General features: G+C 40.8%; 1 protein-coding gene across 4 annotated transcripts in view; it reads left to right on the plus strand.

Annotated features, from left to right (window-relative positions):
• Window positions 1-1,089: 1,089 nt before the first annotated feature.
• Window positions 1,090-15,553, plus strand: part of LOC117295404 — a 38,122-nt gene continuing 23,658 nt past the window's right edge. For all 4 annotated transcript variants that reach the window (XM_033778043.1, XM_033778044.1, XM_033778045.1 and 1 more), the window contains exons 1-5: window positions 1,090-1,137; window positions 11,838-11,960; window positions 12,396-12,742; window positions 13,158-13,300; window positions 13,888-15,363. In XM_033778043.1, coding sequence (XP_033633934.1) covers window positions 12,468-12,742; window positions 13,158-13,300; window positions 13,888-15,363 — 1,894 coding nt within the window. In that variant the 5' untranslated portion in view covers window positions 1,090-1,137; window positions 11,838-11,960; window positions 12,396-12,467. The remainder of the gene's footprint in view (window positions 1,138-11,837; window positions 11,961-12,395; window positions 12,743-13,157; window positions 13,301-13,887; window positions 15,364-15,553) is intronic.

The raw sequence follows: 15,553 nt of genomic DNA on the forward strand, positions 1-15,553 counted from the left end.
AGTGGTATTTCTGTTTGTTTTATGTATTCTAATTTTTTTATCAACGACATAGTATTTCCCCCACTCTCTCTGGATGATTGGTATATCAATTAAAAAACCAAGTGAGAGACTACCTTTAATTTTAAGGTGCTTTGGTACTGAAGTCAGTCCGGTAAGTCTTAGCAACGGATAATGGGAGACAGAAAATGGCTGATAGGCAATGTAGCATTTAGGTTAATTCACACAAGTCTAGAAACGGGGTTGTCTCAACAAGCCTCATCTCCCCGGATTGACTCTACTGGCCCTGTGGGTTCACGGGATGCAAAGACTGCCGAGTATGGCCGCCAGGTTGCTCTGCATAAAGTAGGCTATCGGTGTTAATAATATTTACAACAGGGCTGTGAACAAGTTTTGACATCAGCCAAAGATTGATCAACTGTCATAGTAAAAGGAATTGTGGGTCCCCTATGTTCTGTAAAATAATTATTTTCTTTTCACATAGACTTGTTAGGGCCTGTTCGGGAATACTACAAATGTAAGAACATTATCATTATATGAACGAAACACTGGCAATGATTTTCAATGAAGTTAGCCTTGAAACGTTTCAGTTTTAGAGAAGATTAAATTTATTCAGACGTGCCGGTCTTAAGCTCCCTCGCAAAATCCTTGAAATTGAACTCCAAGGCCGCATGGCCTCTGTCAGATAGAAGCGGAGGCGAGAGAGCAGAGATGGGGTTGCAAAATGTAATAAACATGTAACAGATAGGTCTTTTGTGAAACGGAGAGGGAGTTTAGTCTTATAAGTGGTTCTTATGTGGCGCACAGCTGGCTGTGATGCAAATTTTATTCTGAATCTTGATGGATTTATTATTTGCTCATCTTGACATCTAAAACAATACAATTAAACAACAAACAAAAAATTCTACAAATAGCCAAAAATTAATCGGATCGCGCTTTCTCTCGCCCGAAGAATTTTTTTGTTAATGTGTTCTGGCAAAAACAAATTGTTTCGCTGTGGCGGCGCCACACAGCGAAAAACAAATATTGCCAGAGAGCACAATAACAAAAACTTTGAGCAGCCGCTTGAGGGCGCAATTCGACATCTTACAGAAAATAACGTCATCGAGTCAAAAACTCCGTCGAGCAAATGAAAACACGGTAAGTAAAACTTGATGTAACTAATGACAAGTTGTTTATTTGGTTGTTAGTATTATATACATGGGCTGTGGTTTAGCCTGGGCCAGTTTGGAACCAAAGGAAAAGTCACAATTTAATAAATAAAGTGACACTGATGGTCTTGTTCTTTATTTACATACGGTGCTTGCTTTGATTTTTGCATTGCAGACTGCACGCACAACAGTGTTACGTGTACGTGTAGGTATAGCCCACCTTGTTGACCTGTTAATATGGCTCCGCTTTTAACATCGGTCCCATCACTGGCACCATTACAGCCCACCTTCGATACATGTCTTAAACGCTAAGTTTTCAAAGGTCGCAAAATGCGAGGTAGTTTGATTGCAAATTTCTCCCATTTAAAAAAGTTCAATAAAAATACTACTCCAACATACCTCATTTTATTCCTTACATTTTTGGAATTACTATGACACATCACAGGGCTTACTAAATGATGACTTTGTCCACTAGTGTAGGTAGTACAACACGTTTGGTATCAAGTTAGTTGTTACAGTTGCTCGTGCTGTGTGCATCAATCAATGCAAACAACAACACAACAAACATGTGTCGGATAAATTGGTGGCTACGTGCGGAAAATTATCCCTCGTCTAGCTAGTCCTTCTACAGTGAATTTGAACGCCTTGTTTTGCTTGAAATTTGTATAATAAATATTAATGTTTTTTGTCTCTACTTTTTATGAGTGAAAAAGTGACGGCTTGATACATTCTCAAGATTATTTGCAAATGCTTTGCTAAAGATTCTTTTTTTTTTTTTTTTTTTTTATCCCAGGGATTCTCATTTATTTTCCACTGTCACTTGACTCAATATTCGTACAAACAGTTCTTACATGACAAATACAATATACAATACCATTAACAATAAAAGCAAGTTAACCTTGGCCTAAGATCAAAAATGAGTCCCATTTCTGATAAAACTTGAAGTTTACTCCATTAGTAAAAAACATAAATTTTTCCATTGAATAGTACTTTTTCACCTCTCGTTTTAAAACTAAAAGTGATGGGCGTTTCCCGATCATTTTCATTGTATACACATGAAATTTACATATCAACAGGATCAAGTTAACCACATTGCTATTTTTGGTATTACCAAAAAGAAAGACTTCGTTATCCATTGCAAGGGAGAAATTAGTCTGTTCTTTTATCCATGAAAACACTGAGGACCAAAAAGAAATAGTATGGGTGCAGGAACAGAAAAGATGGAAAATGGTCTCTTCTTCTTTTTTGCAGAATGTACAGAGATTAGTGTCGGTCTTATTGATTTTAAACAAAAATGAATTAGTGCCCAGGATCCGATGGATTAATCTAAATTGAAACCATCTTAGTTTAGTGTCCACAGTACATGAGTAGGGAATGTTAAAAATCAAAGACCACTTCGAAGAATCGAGGTTGGTATTAAGTTTGACGTTCCACTTGTCAATAAATTTCCTTTTGACCTGTTTATTAGATAGGACTAAAACATGATAGATTCTTTTGTGACCCCTTTTTGTCCTTTAAAAGGACTTCAAGGTTGAAAGGTAAAAAAGGAAAATTAAGATGCGAGTGTTCTATCAAGATGTCCTTAAAGGACGAATTAATAGCTCTTAACACCCCACTATACTCCAGGAAGTTAGTGTGGACACTAAATGTGTTCTTGAAATCTTCAAGAGGGAGAAAATCCCCATTCTCGTCAATAAGATCACAAATAAACTTAACTCCTTTGCTTTCCCAATGTTTATAATAAATACACTTCCCACCAACTTTAATTTTATCATTAAACCAAAGCGTGCTCTTTAGTACCTCCACTGTAGTTGTGGGTAAGTGGACCCGAGTAAAATTAGACCACGATTTGAACACATCGAGCCAAAAATTATTATAAATTCTTTGCGTACCCACACATTTTGCTGAGCCACCTTCCAATAATAACAAACGAGTAATGCCAAAAATATGATTACATAAAGTGGACCAGTCTGACGACTGGTTAGCCTTGTAAAGTCTACGTAACCAGGTGATTTTTAAAGCGTCTATATAAGCACGGACATCAACCATCCGCAACCCACCCAGACCATAATCTTGGAGCATTTGGTTTCTAGCAACACGGTCGTGTCCTTTCCAAATGAAGTTAAAGAACATAGTGTTTAATTCTTTGATCATATTACAGGGTGGGTCGGGGATGGTTAACACAAGGTAAGTAAGTTTAGACAAAAGTAAAGATTTGACAACGGCAATTCTCCCTAGAACGGTTAAGTGTCTCTTAGACCAGTTGAAGATTTGTCCACGAATGGAACAAATAACTCTATTGTAATTTAACAAAACCATGGAATTTAGGTCAGTAGAAAACTCAATACCAAGAATTTTAAAAATGTGCTCATCCTCAACCCAGTTCACCTTAATCTCTTCACAAAGCTTTTCACCACAACCCTTCTTAGAACCAACCCAAATGGCGTTCGTTTTCTCAATGTTAACCTTCAATCCAGAAATACTTGCAAATAGGTCAAGAATTTTAAACGCTGCTTGCAAAGACTTCTCGGTGCCATTCAAAAACAATACCGTATCATCCGCATACTGGGATATTCGAAATTCTGTACCCTCAACCTTAATACCTTCAAGAATTTTGTCATTGCATACCAACATGGATAAAACTTCTGCACACAAAAGGAACAAGTAAGGGCTTAATCCGTCTCCTTGCCTACAACCTCTCCCGATCTGGAATGATTCTGAAAGGAACCCATTAACTAAAACTGATGACGAGGCTTGGTTGTAAAGTACCCGGATCCATTTTGTAACTGAGGGACCGAAATTAAATTTATCGAGCACTTTAAAAATAAAATCGTGAGAAATGGAATCGTATGCTTTTTCAAAGTCAATAGAAAGAAGTAAACCCGGAATACTATTATTATCAGTGAGGTTCAGTAAATCGTACATCAACCTAATATTTTCTCCAATAAAACGGTCTGCCATGAATCCTTTCTGACTTTCATGAATGATAAAGGGAAGACAGGATTTCACTCTCTCTGCAATACATGCCGAGGCAATTTTGTAAGATGTGTTCAGCAGCGAAATGGGGGCGCCAGTTTTTCAAATACTGCCGAGGTTTGTTCCCTTTTGGCAGGAGAGTAATAATCCCGTATTTCTGAGTGACCGAAAGTTGAACTAGTAAGTTTACAATTAGCGTCATTAATAACACATTTCATCGCTTTGTTGATGAAATTACGCTTCTCCAAATTTAAAAAGTACTTTGAGGGTTTTTCACCACCCTCCATCCAATGAGTCTTAGACCTAATTAGAACACCCTCCATCTTAGCTTTACGGAGAGCAACAAGATCGGTCTGCTTAGCATTTAAAAGATCAACCGACTAAAGATCACCCTCCGAAACTTTAACAGAAAAAACACTAATCTCTTTCTCAAGCATGGACTCTGCTTTTCTGGTTTCTTTCGTCTTCCAAGCGGAGTAGGAGATCGTCTTGGATCTAATTTTCATCAATAACATTTCAAAAAGAACTTGATCATTAATAACAAAGTGAATGTCACGAGGATGCATTTTTCTTAGGCTGGAGCGTAAATAAGGGCAAGCGGCATATTCATCTACCAACTCCCCAATAGTGTCTTTAACTAAATCGGAGTAAGTATTATCAGTCAAAAGTGAATTATTAAATTTCCAATACCCTTTACCACGTTCCATGTCGCTAAGATCCAATTTAATATCAACCAAAGAGTGATCAGTTCTGTACCCTGGCTTAATATCACTACTAATAATTTTAGAGTTAAGCTCCGAGGAAATTAAAAAATAATCCAACATGGATTGTTTCAGAGTTTGGTGTTGTCTCCAAGTGTATCTACGAAAATCTGGATTGTGAACTCGCCAAACATCTATTAAATCAAAGTCGTTACATAAACTAAGCACTCTGTTTCTAGCCAGAGGATTATTCAAATTAATGTAATTAACACAATCAAGGAAATCATTTAATATCAAGTTCCAGTCCCCACATAAAATAGCATGAGTATTATCCAAATCATTCAGGGCAGTACACATATCATCATAAAAGCCAGGGTCATCATTATTTGGCCCATACAGGTTAATCAGGGAGATATTGTACTCTCCAATTTCCAAATCCAAAATTAAAAAGTTACCATTGTCATCATTTTTGACACGCTTGACTTTATACTCGAAATTGTTATTCAAAAGGATAGCAACTCCCCTGGAATTACTCCTAAAAGAACTAAAAAAACACTCAAAACCCCATTCATTCCGGACAAGATTTTCCATGCCCTTATCAAAATGAACATCTTGTAAACAATAAACAGAATATTTTTTACTTTTAAGAAAATGAAAAACATCTCTTCTCTTGGCTAAGTTTCCCAACCCTCGGCAGTTCATCGAGGCTATCGAAAACTGACTATTTTCCATCGCAGTTGTATTTATGTGAGGAAAAAAGGAGTGTATTGGCAATCATTATAAACTTACTTTTCATGTGCATACTAACAATTCTATTATTAAAGAAACGAAATACAAGATAGAAATATCACAGTGAATCGACGATATGAAAAGAATATATGCTACCCTGGATTTTTGCATTGACCCCACCCACTCTCCAAACCCCTTGCATCCCACAAGACACAAAAACCCTTCCCGCAAACAGAGGATGAAAAAAAAATCCTCCCTCCAAACCCCCCTGAAAAAAAATCTTCTAGGTCGACGAATGACCCACAAAAGATGGATCATTGGGATGGAACCTACTAATACACAAGAGCTCCTTTCCAAAAAGCATAAAACGAACATTAAAATCGCCCCGAATGGCAGTACTGAGGAAATAATTGTGCTCAACTAAAGTCACAGTTTTCTTTATGAAGAAAAACCCCACCAAAGTGGAAAACATAGACTGGTTTTTCATCTCGAAAGGTGAAAGGCCTCACCGTTACTCGATCGCCATTTACCAGCGAAAAATCGCAGCTTTATACCTTTATCGTAAAGAGCCTTGACCTCGGTTTTCCATGGTTTCTTTTCTTGCCAATCCTGCAATGTGAGGTCGTCCAGGATGTGTAGCTGTGTACTCGATCGCCATTTACCAGCGAAAAATCGCAGCTTTATACCTTTATCGTAAAGAGCCTTGACCTCGGTTTTCCATGGTTTCTTTTCTTGCCAGTCCTGCAATGTGAGGTCGTCCAGGATGTGTAGCTGTGTACTCGATCGCCATATACCAGCGAAAAATCGCAGCTTTATACCTTTATCGTAAAGAGCCTTGACCTCGGTTTTCCATGGTTTCTTTTCTTGCCAGTCCTGCAATGTGAGGTCGTCCAGGATGTGTAGCTGTGTACTCGATCGCCATTTACCAGTGAAAAATCGCAGCTTTATACCTTTATCGTAAAGAGCCTTGACCTCGGTTTTCCATGGTTTCTTTTCTTGCCAGTCCTGCAATGTGAGGTCGTCCAGGATGTGTAGCTGTGTACTCGATCGCCATATACCAGTGAAAAATCGCAGCTTTATACCTTTATCGTAAAGAGCCTTGACCTCGGTTTTCCATCGTTTCTTTTCTTGCCAGTCCTGCAATGTGAGGTCGTCCAGGATGTGTAGCTGTGTACTCGATCGCCATTTACCAGTGAAAAATCGCAGCTTTATACCTTTATCGTAAAGAGCCTTGACCTCGGTTTTCCATGGTTTCTTTTCTTGCCAGTCCTGCAATTTGAGGTCGTTCAGGATGTGTAGCTGTGTACTCGATCGCCATTTACCAGTGAAAAATCGCAGCTTTATACCTTAATCGTAAAGAGCCTTGACCTCGGTTTTCCATGGTTTCTTTTCTTGCCAATCCTGCAATGTGAGGTCGTCCAGGATGTGTAGCTGTGTACTCGATCGCCATTTACCAGCGAAAAATCGCAGCTTTATACCTTTATCGTAAAGAGCCTTGACCTCGGTTTTCCATCGTTTCTTTTCTTGCCAATCCTGCAATGTGAGGTCGTCCAGGATGTGTAGCTGTGTACTCGATCGCCATTTACCAGTGAAAAATCGCAGCTTTATACCTTTATCGTAAAGAGCCTTGACCTCGGTTTTCCATCGTTTATTTTCTTGCCAGTCCTGCAATGTGAGGACGTTCAGGATGTGTAGCTGTGTACTCGATCGCCATTTACCAGCGAAAAATCGCAGCTTTATACCTTTATCGTAAAGAGCCTTGACCTCGGTTTTCCATGGTTTCTTTTCTTGCCAATCCTGCAATGTGAGGTCGTTCAGGATGTGTAGCTGTGTACTCGATCGCCATTTACCAGCGAAAAATCGCAGCTTTATACCTTTATTGTAAAGAGCCTTGACCTCGGTTTTCCATCGTTTCTTTTCTTGCCAATCCTGCAATGTGAGGTCGGCCAGGATGTGTAGCTGTGTACTCGATCGCCATTTACCAGTGAAAAATCGCAGCTTTATACCTTTATCGTAAAGAGCCTTGACCTCGGTTTTCCATGGTTTCTTTTCTTGCCCATCCTGCAATGTGAGGTCGTCCAGGATGTGTAGCTGTGTACTCGATCGCCATTTACCAGTGAAAAATCGCAGCTTTATACCTTTATCGTAAAGAGCCTTGACCTCGGTTTTCCATGGTTTCTTTTCTTGCCAGTCCTGCAATGTGAGGTCGTCCAGGATGTGTAGCTGTGTACTCGATCGCCATTTACCAGCGAAAAATCGCAGCTTTATACCTTTATCGTAAAGAGCCTTGACGTCGGTTTTCCATGGTTTCTTTTCTTGCCAGTCCTGCAATGTGAGGTCGTCCAGGATGTGTAGCTGTGTACTCGATCGCCATTTACCAGTGAAAAATCGCAGCTTTATACCTTTATCGTAAAGAGCCTTGACCTCGGTTTTCCATGGTTTCTTTTCTTGCCAGTCCTGCAATGTGAGGTCGTCCAGGATGTGTAGCTGTGTACTCGATCGCCATTTACCAGCGAAAAATCGCAGCTTTATACCTTTATCGTAAAGAGCCTTGACCTCGGTTTTCCATGGTTTCTTTTCTTGCCAATCCTGCAATGTGAGGTCGTTCAGGATGTGTAGCTGTGTACTCGATCGCCATTTACCAGCCAAAAATCGCAGCTTTATACCTTTATCGTAAAGAGCCTTGACCTCGGTTTTCCATCGTTTCTTTTCTTGCCAATCCTGCAATGTGAGGTCGTTCAGGATGTGTAGCTGTGTACTCGATCGCCATTTACCAGTGAAAAATCGCAGCTTTATACCTTTATCGTAAAGAGCCTTGACCTCGGTTTTCCATGGTTTCTTTTCTTGCCAATCCTGCAATGTGAGGTCGTCCAGGATGTGTAGCTGTGTACTCGATCGCCATTTACCAGTGAAAAATCGCAGCTTTATACCTTTATCGTAAAGAGCCTTGACCTCGGTTTTCCATGGTTTCTTTTCTTGCCAATCCTGCAATGTGAGGTCGTTCAGGATGTGTAGCTGTGTACTCGATCGCCATTTACCAGTGAAAAATCGCAGCTTTATACCTTTATCGTAAAGAGCCTTGACCTCGGTTTTCCATGGTTTCTTTTCTTGCCAATCCTGCAATGTGAGGTCGTCCAGGATGTGTAGCTGTGTACTCGATCGCCATTTACCAGTGAAAAATCGCAGCTTTATACCTTTATCGTAAAGAGCCTTGACCTCGGTTTTCCATGGTTTCTTTTCTTGCCAATCCTGCAATGTGAGGTCGTCCAGGATGTGTAGCTGTGTACGCGATCGCCATTTACCAGTGAAAAATCGCAGCTTTATACCTTTATCGTAAAGAGCCTTGACCTCGGTTTTCCATCGTTTCTTTTCTTGCCAGTCCTGTCATGTGAGGTCGTCCAGGATGTGTAGCTGTGTACTCGCTCGCCATTTACCAGTGAAAAATCGCAGCTTTATACCTTTATCGTAAAGAGCCTTGACCTCGGTTTTCCATGGTTTCTTTTCTTGCCAATCCTGCAATGTGAGGTCGTCCAGGATGTGTAGCTGTGTACTCGATCGCCATTTACCAGCGAAAAATCGCAGCTTTATACCTTTATCGTAAAGAGCCTTGACCTCGGTTTTCCATGGTTTCTTTTCTTGCCAATCCTGCAATGTGAGGTCGTCCAGGATGTGTAGCTGTGTACTCGATCGCCATTTACCAGTGAAAAATCGCAGCTTTATACCTTTATCGTAAAGAGCCTTGACCTCGGTTTTCCATCGTTTCTTTTCTTGCCAGTCCTGTCATGTGAGGTCGTCCAGGATGTGTAGCTGTGACCCCTCCAGAACTCGTCGCCATTCCTTCATTACTCTCACTTTATCTTGGTACGTAAGCAGCTTAACCAGTATATGGGGTGGTCGACCGTTGTTGTCCCGTCCGTCCCGGTGGGCACGCTCGATTCGCGGGGGGTTTGAGTCCCAGTCGAACTTAGTAGTGAAGATGTTGGAAATCTTTTCTGCACAGTTTTCGCTCTCCGACCTGGGCACTCCCACCACACGAAAGTTGTTTCATCTTGCAAACCTCTCCTGCTTGTTGATTTCCTCTCCCTGTTTGGACAGACAGTCCTTCACCTCAGAAAGTTCCCCTTCGAGGGCGCTGACGGACATCTCGAGGCCCAATTAGCCTTCTCTAGAACAATGATTCTCTCGCTATTAAACTCTATTGACGCAGCCAGTCGAGCCTCGAGTTGCTGCTGGCCCTCCACTAACTTTGAGAGGGTAGACCTCACAAAGTTTTCAAACTCCAGGTGGTCGTCGTTGTTATCACCGACAGTGTCGCTGTCCTCGCCTTCCGAGGCTACTGGAAGCTTGGCGGCAGGGCTTGCTACACGGCCGGTCCTCTTTCCCCCTCGTAGTTTAGGCGGCATGGCTATTACTAGTGTGAGTACTCAGTGAGCACGGTTGGGCGATTTTATATAACACCCAAGCAGATCCTTGCCATTTGATTGGAGGATTGTCCGTCACGTGATAGCAAATAAAAGTACCATTGCACGCTGAGTCACTCACCGTGCTTTTTCGTTCCATCCGAAAAGTACCATTGCACGCTGGCAGCGTGCAATGGTACTTTTCGGATGGAACGAAAAAGCTGAGTAAAAACATCACTGCGTGCGCGTGTCTTTGGTAACGCAGCAGGTGTTCTGCAAGAAGGCATGGTAAAATTACTAGCATTCGGCTTCTACAGTTGATATTGTTTGTTTTGAAAGTTGTATCTTTCAATCAAAATTACAAAGTTCTACTTGGATGTTATATAAAACAAATAATGAATGTTTTTCATTCGTGCAATGGTGCGAATATGTTCATTCGTTGAAAGCTGGAATGTTCCATTCAACTCGGCTCCGCCTCGTTGAATAGAACATTCCATCTTTCAACTCATGAACATATTCGCACCATTGCACTCATAAACATTCATTATGTGTATAATATTCAATAGACGCGGAGCTCTTTTAGTGCACGTCCTTTCCCTACGGCGTCATTAGTCCAAAGATTCTTATAAAAATGTAAAATTTTTCTAAGCTATAACTTATATTTTTTATTTTTTTTTTTACGTGAAACAGCCAATGCATGCCGCTTCTTGGAACACTAACCGGACAAAAAAAAAGTTAGGGGCCTACATGTATCTCATCATTGTCGTTGAGGTCAATTAGATACAATATTGTTTCATATCGACTGAAAAAGTGGTGGTGTGACACAGAAACTTTTCCCACTAACCAGAAAGGTTAACGGCTGCTTCAAAGTTCTAGAAACGGATGCAGTCAGAGACTTTTGGGCCATGTCACATGAGGCAGTTTACAGGCAACCAGGTGCAGGCAATCTCCAAGAAGAAAAGCCACTCACATTTCAATTTTTCTTTGGGATTGTAAGACAGCGCCTGTAATGGTGCCTCATGTAACAATGGACAATTTAAAACTATAGCATGACTATAACACCAACACCATGCTAACACTAACAGTTAAACACTGTCACAAATGAGAGAACATTTTGAAAGCTAGCCCCATGAATAGTGCCAAGAGCCGGATTCCCTCCTTCAAGCAGCGGAGGGAGTCCAGCTATTGGCACTATTGATGGGGCTACTTGAAAGCATCTGAAAGTGAAATCAAAGACCATTGTTTGTTTCCTATTGGCTTGAGTTTGCAATTGCAAGTAGGAGGTCCGTTTGAAAGACCTTTGTCCATGAGTCGTCAGCATCACTAAACATTGGTTAGTTTACAAGTGGCTTTGTTCATTTACCATGTCTTACAAAGCTTGTACTTGTAGGGCCGGTTTTAGTTTTGTTTCCCTTTATTTATCGATGTTGTAATTGATCATTGGATCGAATTTTGAATTGAATCGGCTTTAACGGTTTTGGCCGTACAGTTGGCACCATCTTTTCACCACAGAGATTTTCTTGGTTGTGGGAGTATCATTCAATGTAAGTTTAATTTTGAATTGATTAACTGCAGTGTAGAAATTTTCCAACTTTTAGTAAATCCCTTTGATCTGAGATTCACAAAAACAAACCTGTGTATCAGACTAGGAATAATGTTCATTGTACTTGCTTTGTTTGTCAGCGAAAAGGTGATTGCAATTTTTATCAATTATTTTATATTGGCAACGTTTGGAATACAACTCTTTTCCTTTTGTTTGATCATTCATCTGTTTTAGATATTGACTTGGCCAATCACAACTTCTCCATTGAAGACTGGTACCTGTAGACTAAACCTTTTTGTTGACAAAATATTGAATGTTTCATTTATGTATATTTTTACAGAAGCAAGTGATAAAGGTTGACTGTGGTGTCGTTGTTGATCTTCTAGGACTCAGGATGAAAAAGAAGTAAACTTCAAGATTACATCACGCTGATGGATATGATGTCAAACATGATGAAGCACAGGTAAATGTTCAACTTGATCAAACCACCTAATGCAAAGAGCATTGCAAAGATGTGTTAAAAAAAGCTCAGGTTACTGAATTTTGAGAAAAATAATTAATGGCCTGATGTTTCCATCCTAGCAGTCTTTATGCTAATGGTCAAAGGTCAAGCCAATAATTATTTGTTTGCATTTATGCAATAGGGCCTTTTGGTTGGTACATGTATTTAGCAGTTTACAATAGCCAACTGTATTTTCTCTTAGTTAATTTTGTAACCTGAAATGGGCGAGCGGTTTAGAGCATCAAATGCAAATTCTATGTGATAAGTCATCAGGGTGTGGGTTCGAGTCCTGGTCATGAGGCTTCTATTTTATTTCTATTAGTAGACTGTCTAATGATCAAGACAAGAGATTTGAAACGACAAGTAATATTTAAATCTTCATTTTGTAAATCTCAGGTACGAATGGTTGGTGCCATCTTTGGCAAGTAAACACCTTTGAGTCTTGAAGTCATCATAAAGCAGATAGCTATGGCAGGGCACCGACCATCAGCCAGTACTCCCACCAGTAGCAAGTCTCCTCTCGGCAAATCACTGCACAATTCATCTCTTCTGTCACGCTCTGGCCTCAATGACACTCTCCATAGCACCCAGAGTCTAAGCGGACGAGCTTCAATCATGACATATAACAATACACAGTATCCATCTGCAACTGCTGCACTTGCTGCTTACATCAGTGATTTTGAAGATGCTAATCCTCTGAGCCAGACTTACCATCGGACGGTAGAAGACCTCTTTACTCCAAGGTTTGTAGAGGTATTCACCCCTGTTAGAGTTTTGTGGCCAAAGTGTGAATTCATGAATGACCAATGTCTGTATGTCTTACTGTGAGTGACTAGTGTAATGAGCAGCAATGTTGAGCTAGAATGGAGGCTGCTTGGTTGTGCTGGTTGATACACTTGAAAGAGTTTCCGAAAGAAGGCTGGTGCTGAGCCATGGATGCATTTATTTGTGACGAGTAGAATCTTAAATATGATGCACCTATTGACAGGTACGGGGTGCAGGGTGCGAAGTATTTGAATGTGGCTGGGCGTGTAACAAGTCTGGCGGCAGCATTCTGAATAATTATGTTGTAGTTTCACGTTTTGTGAATCAGGGATACAGTGCAGAAGACATTGCAAAAAAATAATTTGATTGTTTTCCATACCTACATGTATTCAGGTCAGTGATGCTAAGAACTGTTGACCGTAGCTTGGAAACCGGTGTACGGGATACTAGTGATGAATGGCGACGTTACACATCCAAGAAGTTACTGGATGAATCATTCAGTGAGATGGTTCAAGGCGACGTGGAAAGGGAAAGAGGTAAGTGTATTGACCCTGTGCAGACGCGGAGTGCACCTCTGCAAAATGCGCTTCTACCATTGACATCCTTTGTGTACACTTTGACTCAGGTGCGTGTAATTTTTGTACTTTGGGTTGTGCAAGGGGTTAATTGGGCAGTGTTGTCTAGTCCCTTAGTTACTTGTGTTATTGCCCTTTGAAATATTGGTATTATGTTGAAGGTGCCAGACTGTTGTGGAAAGTTATCTCTTACTATTGAGTAAAACATTCTCAAACTACTCGGATGGGGTTTGAACCCTTGACCCCCTGCATTGTAGATCACTTCTAGACGGCAGTGTGTGCCTGATGTTGAGAGGCTGTAATGCTGTAATTAAACACATTTGAATAATTGCCTTGGCTTGATCATTATCGGCTAGTGGATGAATTTATGTTATTTAATTTAATGTCTTACTTAAGGACACAAGTGTCAAGACCGGGACTCGAACATGAAGTCCACAAAACAGAAACACCAGAGCTTGAGTCAAGTGTGCTTGACCACTCGGCCACTATGTTCAACAAATAATATGTTGATAACAACAAGTTGAATAATTTGTTCTTGTTATTTGCAGCTGAATCAATGCAAGAGTCTTCTCGCCTTCTGACAGCAGACCTCTCACCTCTACCTGGGAGTTCAGTCATAACGGAGGTGGAGAGTGGAACAAGTCTCTCAACAGATCTTCTTCTTCATGCTCCTCTTTATCCAACTCTAACTCAGCCACCATCTCAGAGGCCTAAAAGGAATCCAACAGAATCTAACCTGGAAAAGGGTAGTATCAGAAGAGAATATGAGCAGAGGTTTGCCGGGTCTTCTCATGGCAATCAAACCACCAGAGGAAGAACTCACGATAGTTCTATCAGGTCATGTGTAAGAAGGGAAGAAAGGGGTTCTGGGTATCGGGTTAATACTTCTCCAGTTAAGAAGTCAGTCTCAGGTACTGTTGGTGATGCCTTGAAAAGTGGACAACCACTTCCAACTCCCATTCCTGGAAAAGCTGACTGGAGAGGTTTTTCTACTTCCAATGTTGGTTCGTCAAAACATGATATTCATAAAAGGAAAAGAAACTTGGGGAATGAAAATGTTGCCTCACCATATGCCTCTAAAATGGAAGGAGGTAGGCGACCTCCTAGTTGGATTCAAGACTTGGATACGACAGGTGCCAGCAGCCTCGTTTCGCAGGCTCGTCTTGGTGGCAGGGCTCCCCCAAGTTGGATCCAAGACATTGATAAGACGGGTCTGAGTGGTGTTGCAACTGAGACTGGCATCAGTGGAAGGGCACCTCCTAGCTGGGTGCAGGATCTTGATGTTTCCGGGATCAGCAGTTTAGTAAGATCCAAGAGAGAAGGAGGAAGGCCACCTCCAAGCTGGATTCAGGAACTCAACTCTACCATAATAAGTGAAAAACAAAGTAACTTCAGAAGCTTGAAAAGTTTTGAAAATACCCTTCCAGCTTCTCATACCTTAATGAGGACAAACTCAGCTGATGATCTCCTCAGTGAAGCTCATCGTAGAAAAGGAAACTCTTTAGAGCTTGGAGCAAATCCACGAGTGAAGAGAGCTTCAAGTTTCACCACAGATGATCTCATCATGGCCTCTCCAACTGGTAAAGAATTTCAGCGACCCAGTCACAACTCAAGAGGACAATACTCATCACGTGAGACAAACTCCAACAGTATTCCATCTCAGTTTAATATAGATTCTTATTTTTTTAACGGTACTACAGCATTGACAGAGGAACACTTACCTTCCAACTCAATAAAGACTTCCAGCATCAGGAAAGACTCACGGTTTTTGAATCTTCAAACTGAATCATCTAAGAGGGGTAGTTTGAGGTCCACGAGGGGAACCGCTAACCTTAAACTCTCTTCCCTTAAAATGGGACCTGCAGCATCATTAGCAAGTACACCTAAGCGTTCTGTTGCATTTGAGGTGACATCTGCCAGACGATCTTTGAATGGATACTTTGTTGAGAGAGGATCAGGGTCACAGAGTAGTAGAAGAGGTCAGCGTTTTGATGCACGACAGACTGAGAGAACTCTCGCAGAAGGTAAGTTGTATTTGGGCATTAGTATGCAGGCTGTCTTTTCACCTGCATAAAAAGTTATTTCTGCTAATTCTTGCCCAAAAATGGAGGTGATTTGCAAACAAAAATGCCAAGTCTACAACGGTGATCTCAACTCTAGTATTGAGTTTCTGAATTTGACAGCAAAAGCACCACTAATGAGTCTTGACAAGTG

Source organism: Asterias rubens, chromosome 10 (assembly GCF_902459465.1).
Source record: "Asterias rubens chromosome 10, eAstRub1.3, whole genome shotgun sequence".
Lineage (NCBI taxonomy): Eukaryota > Metazoa > Echinodermata > Asteroidea > Forcipulatida > Asteriidae > Asterias > Asterias rubens.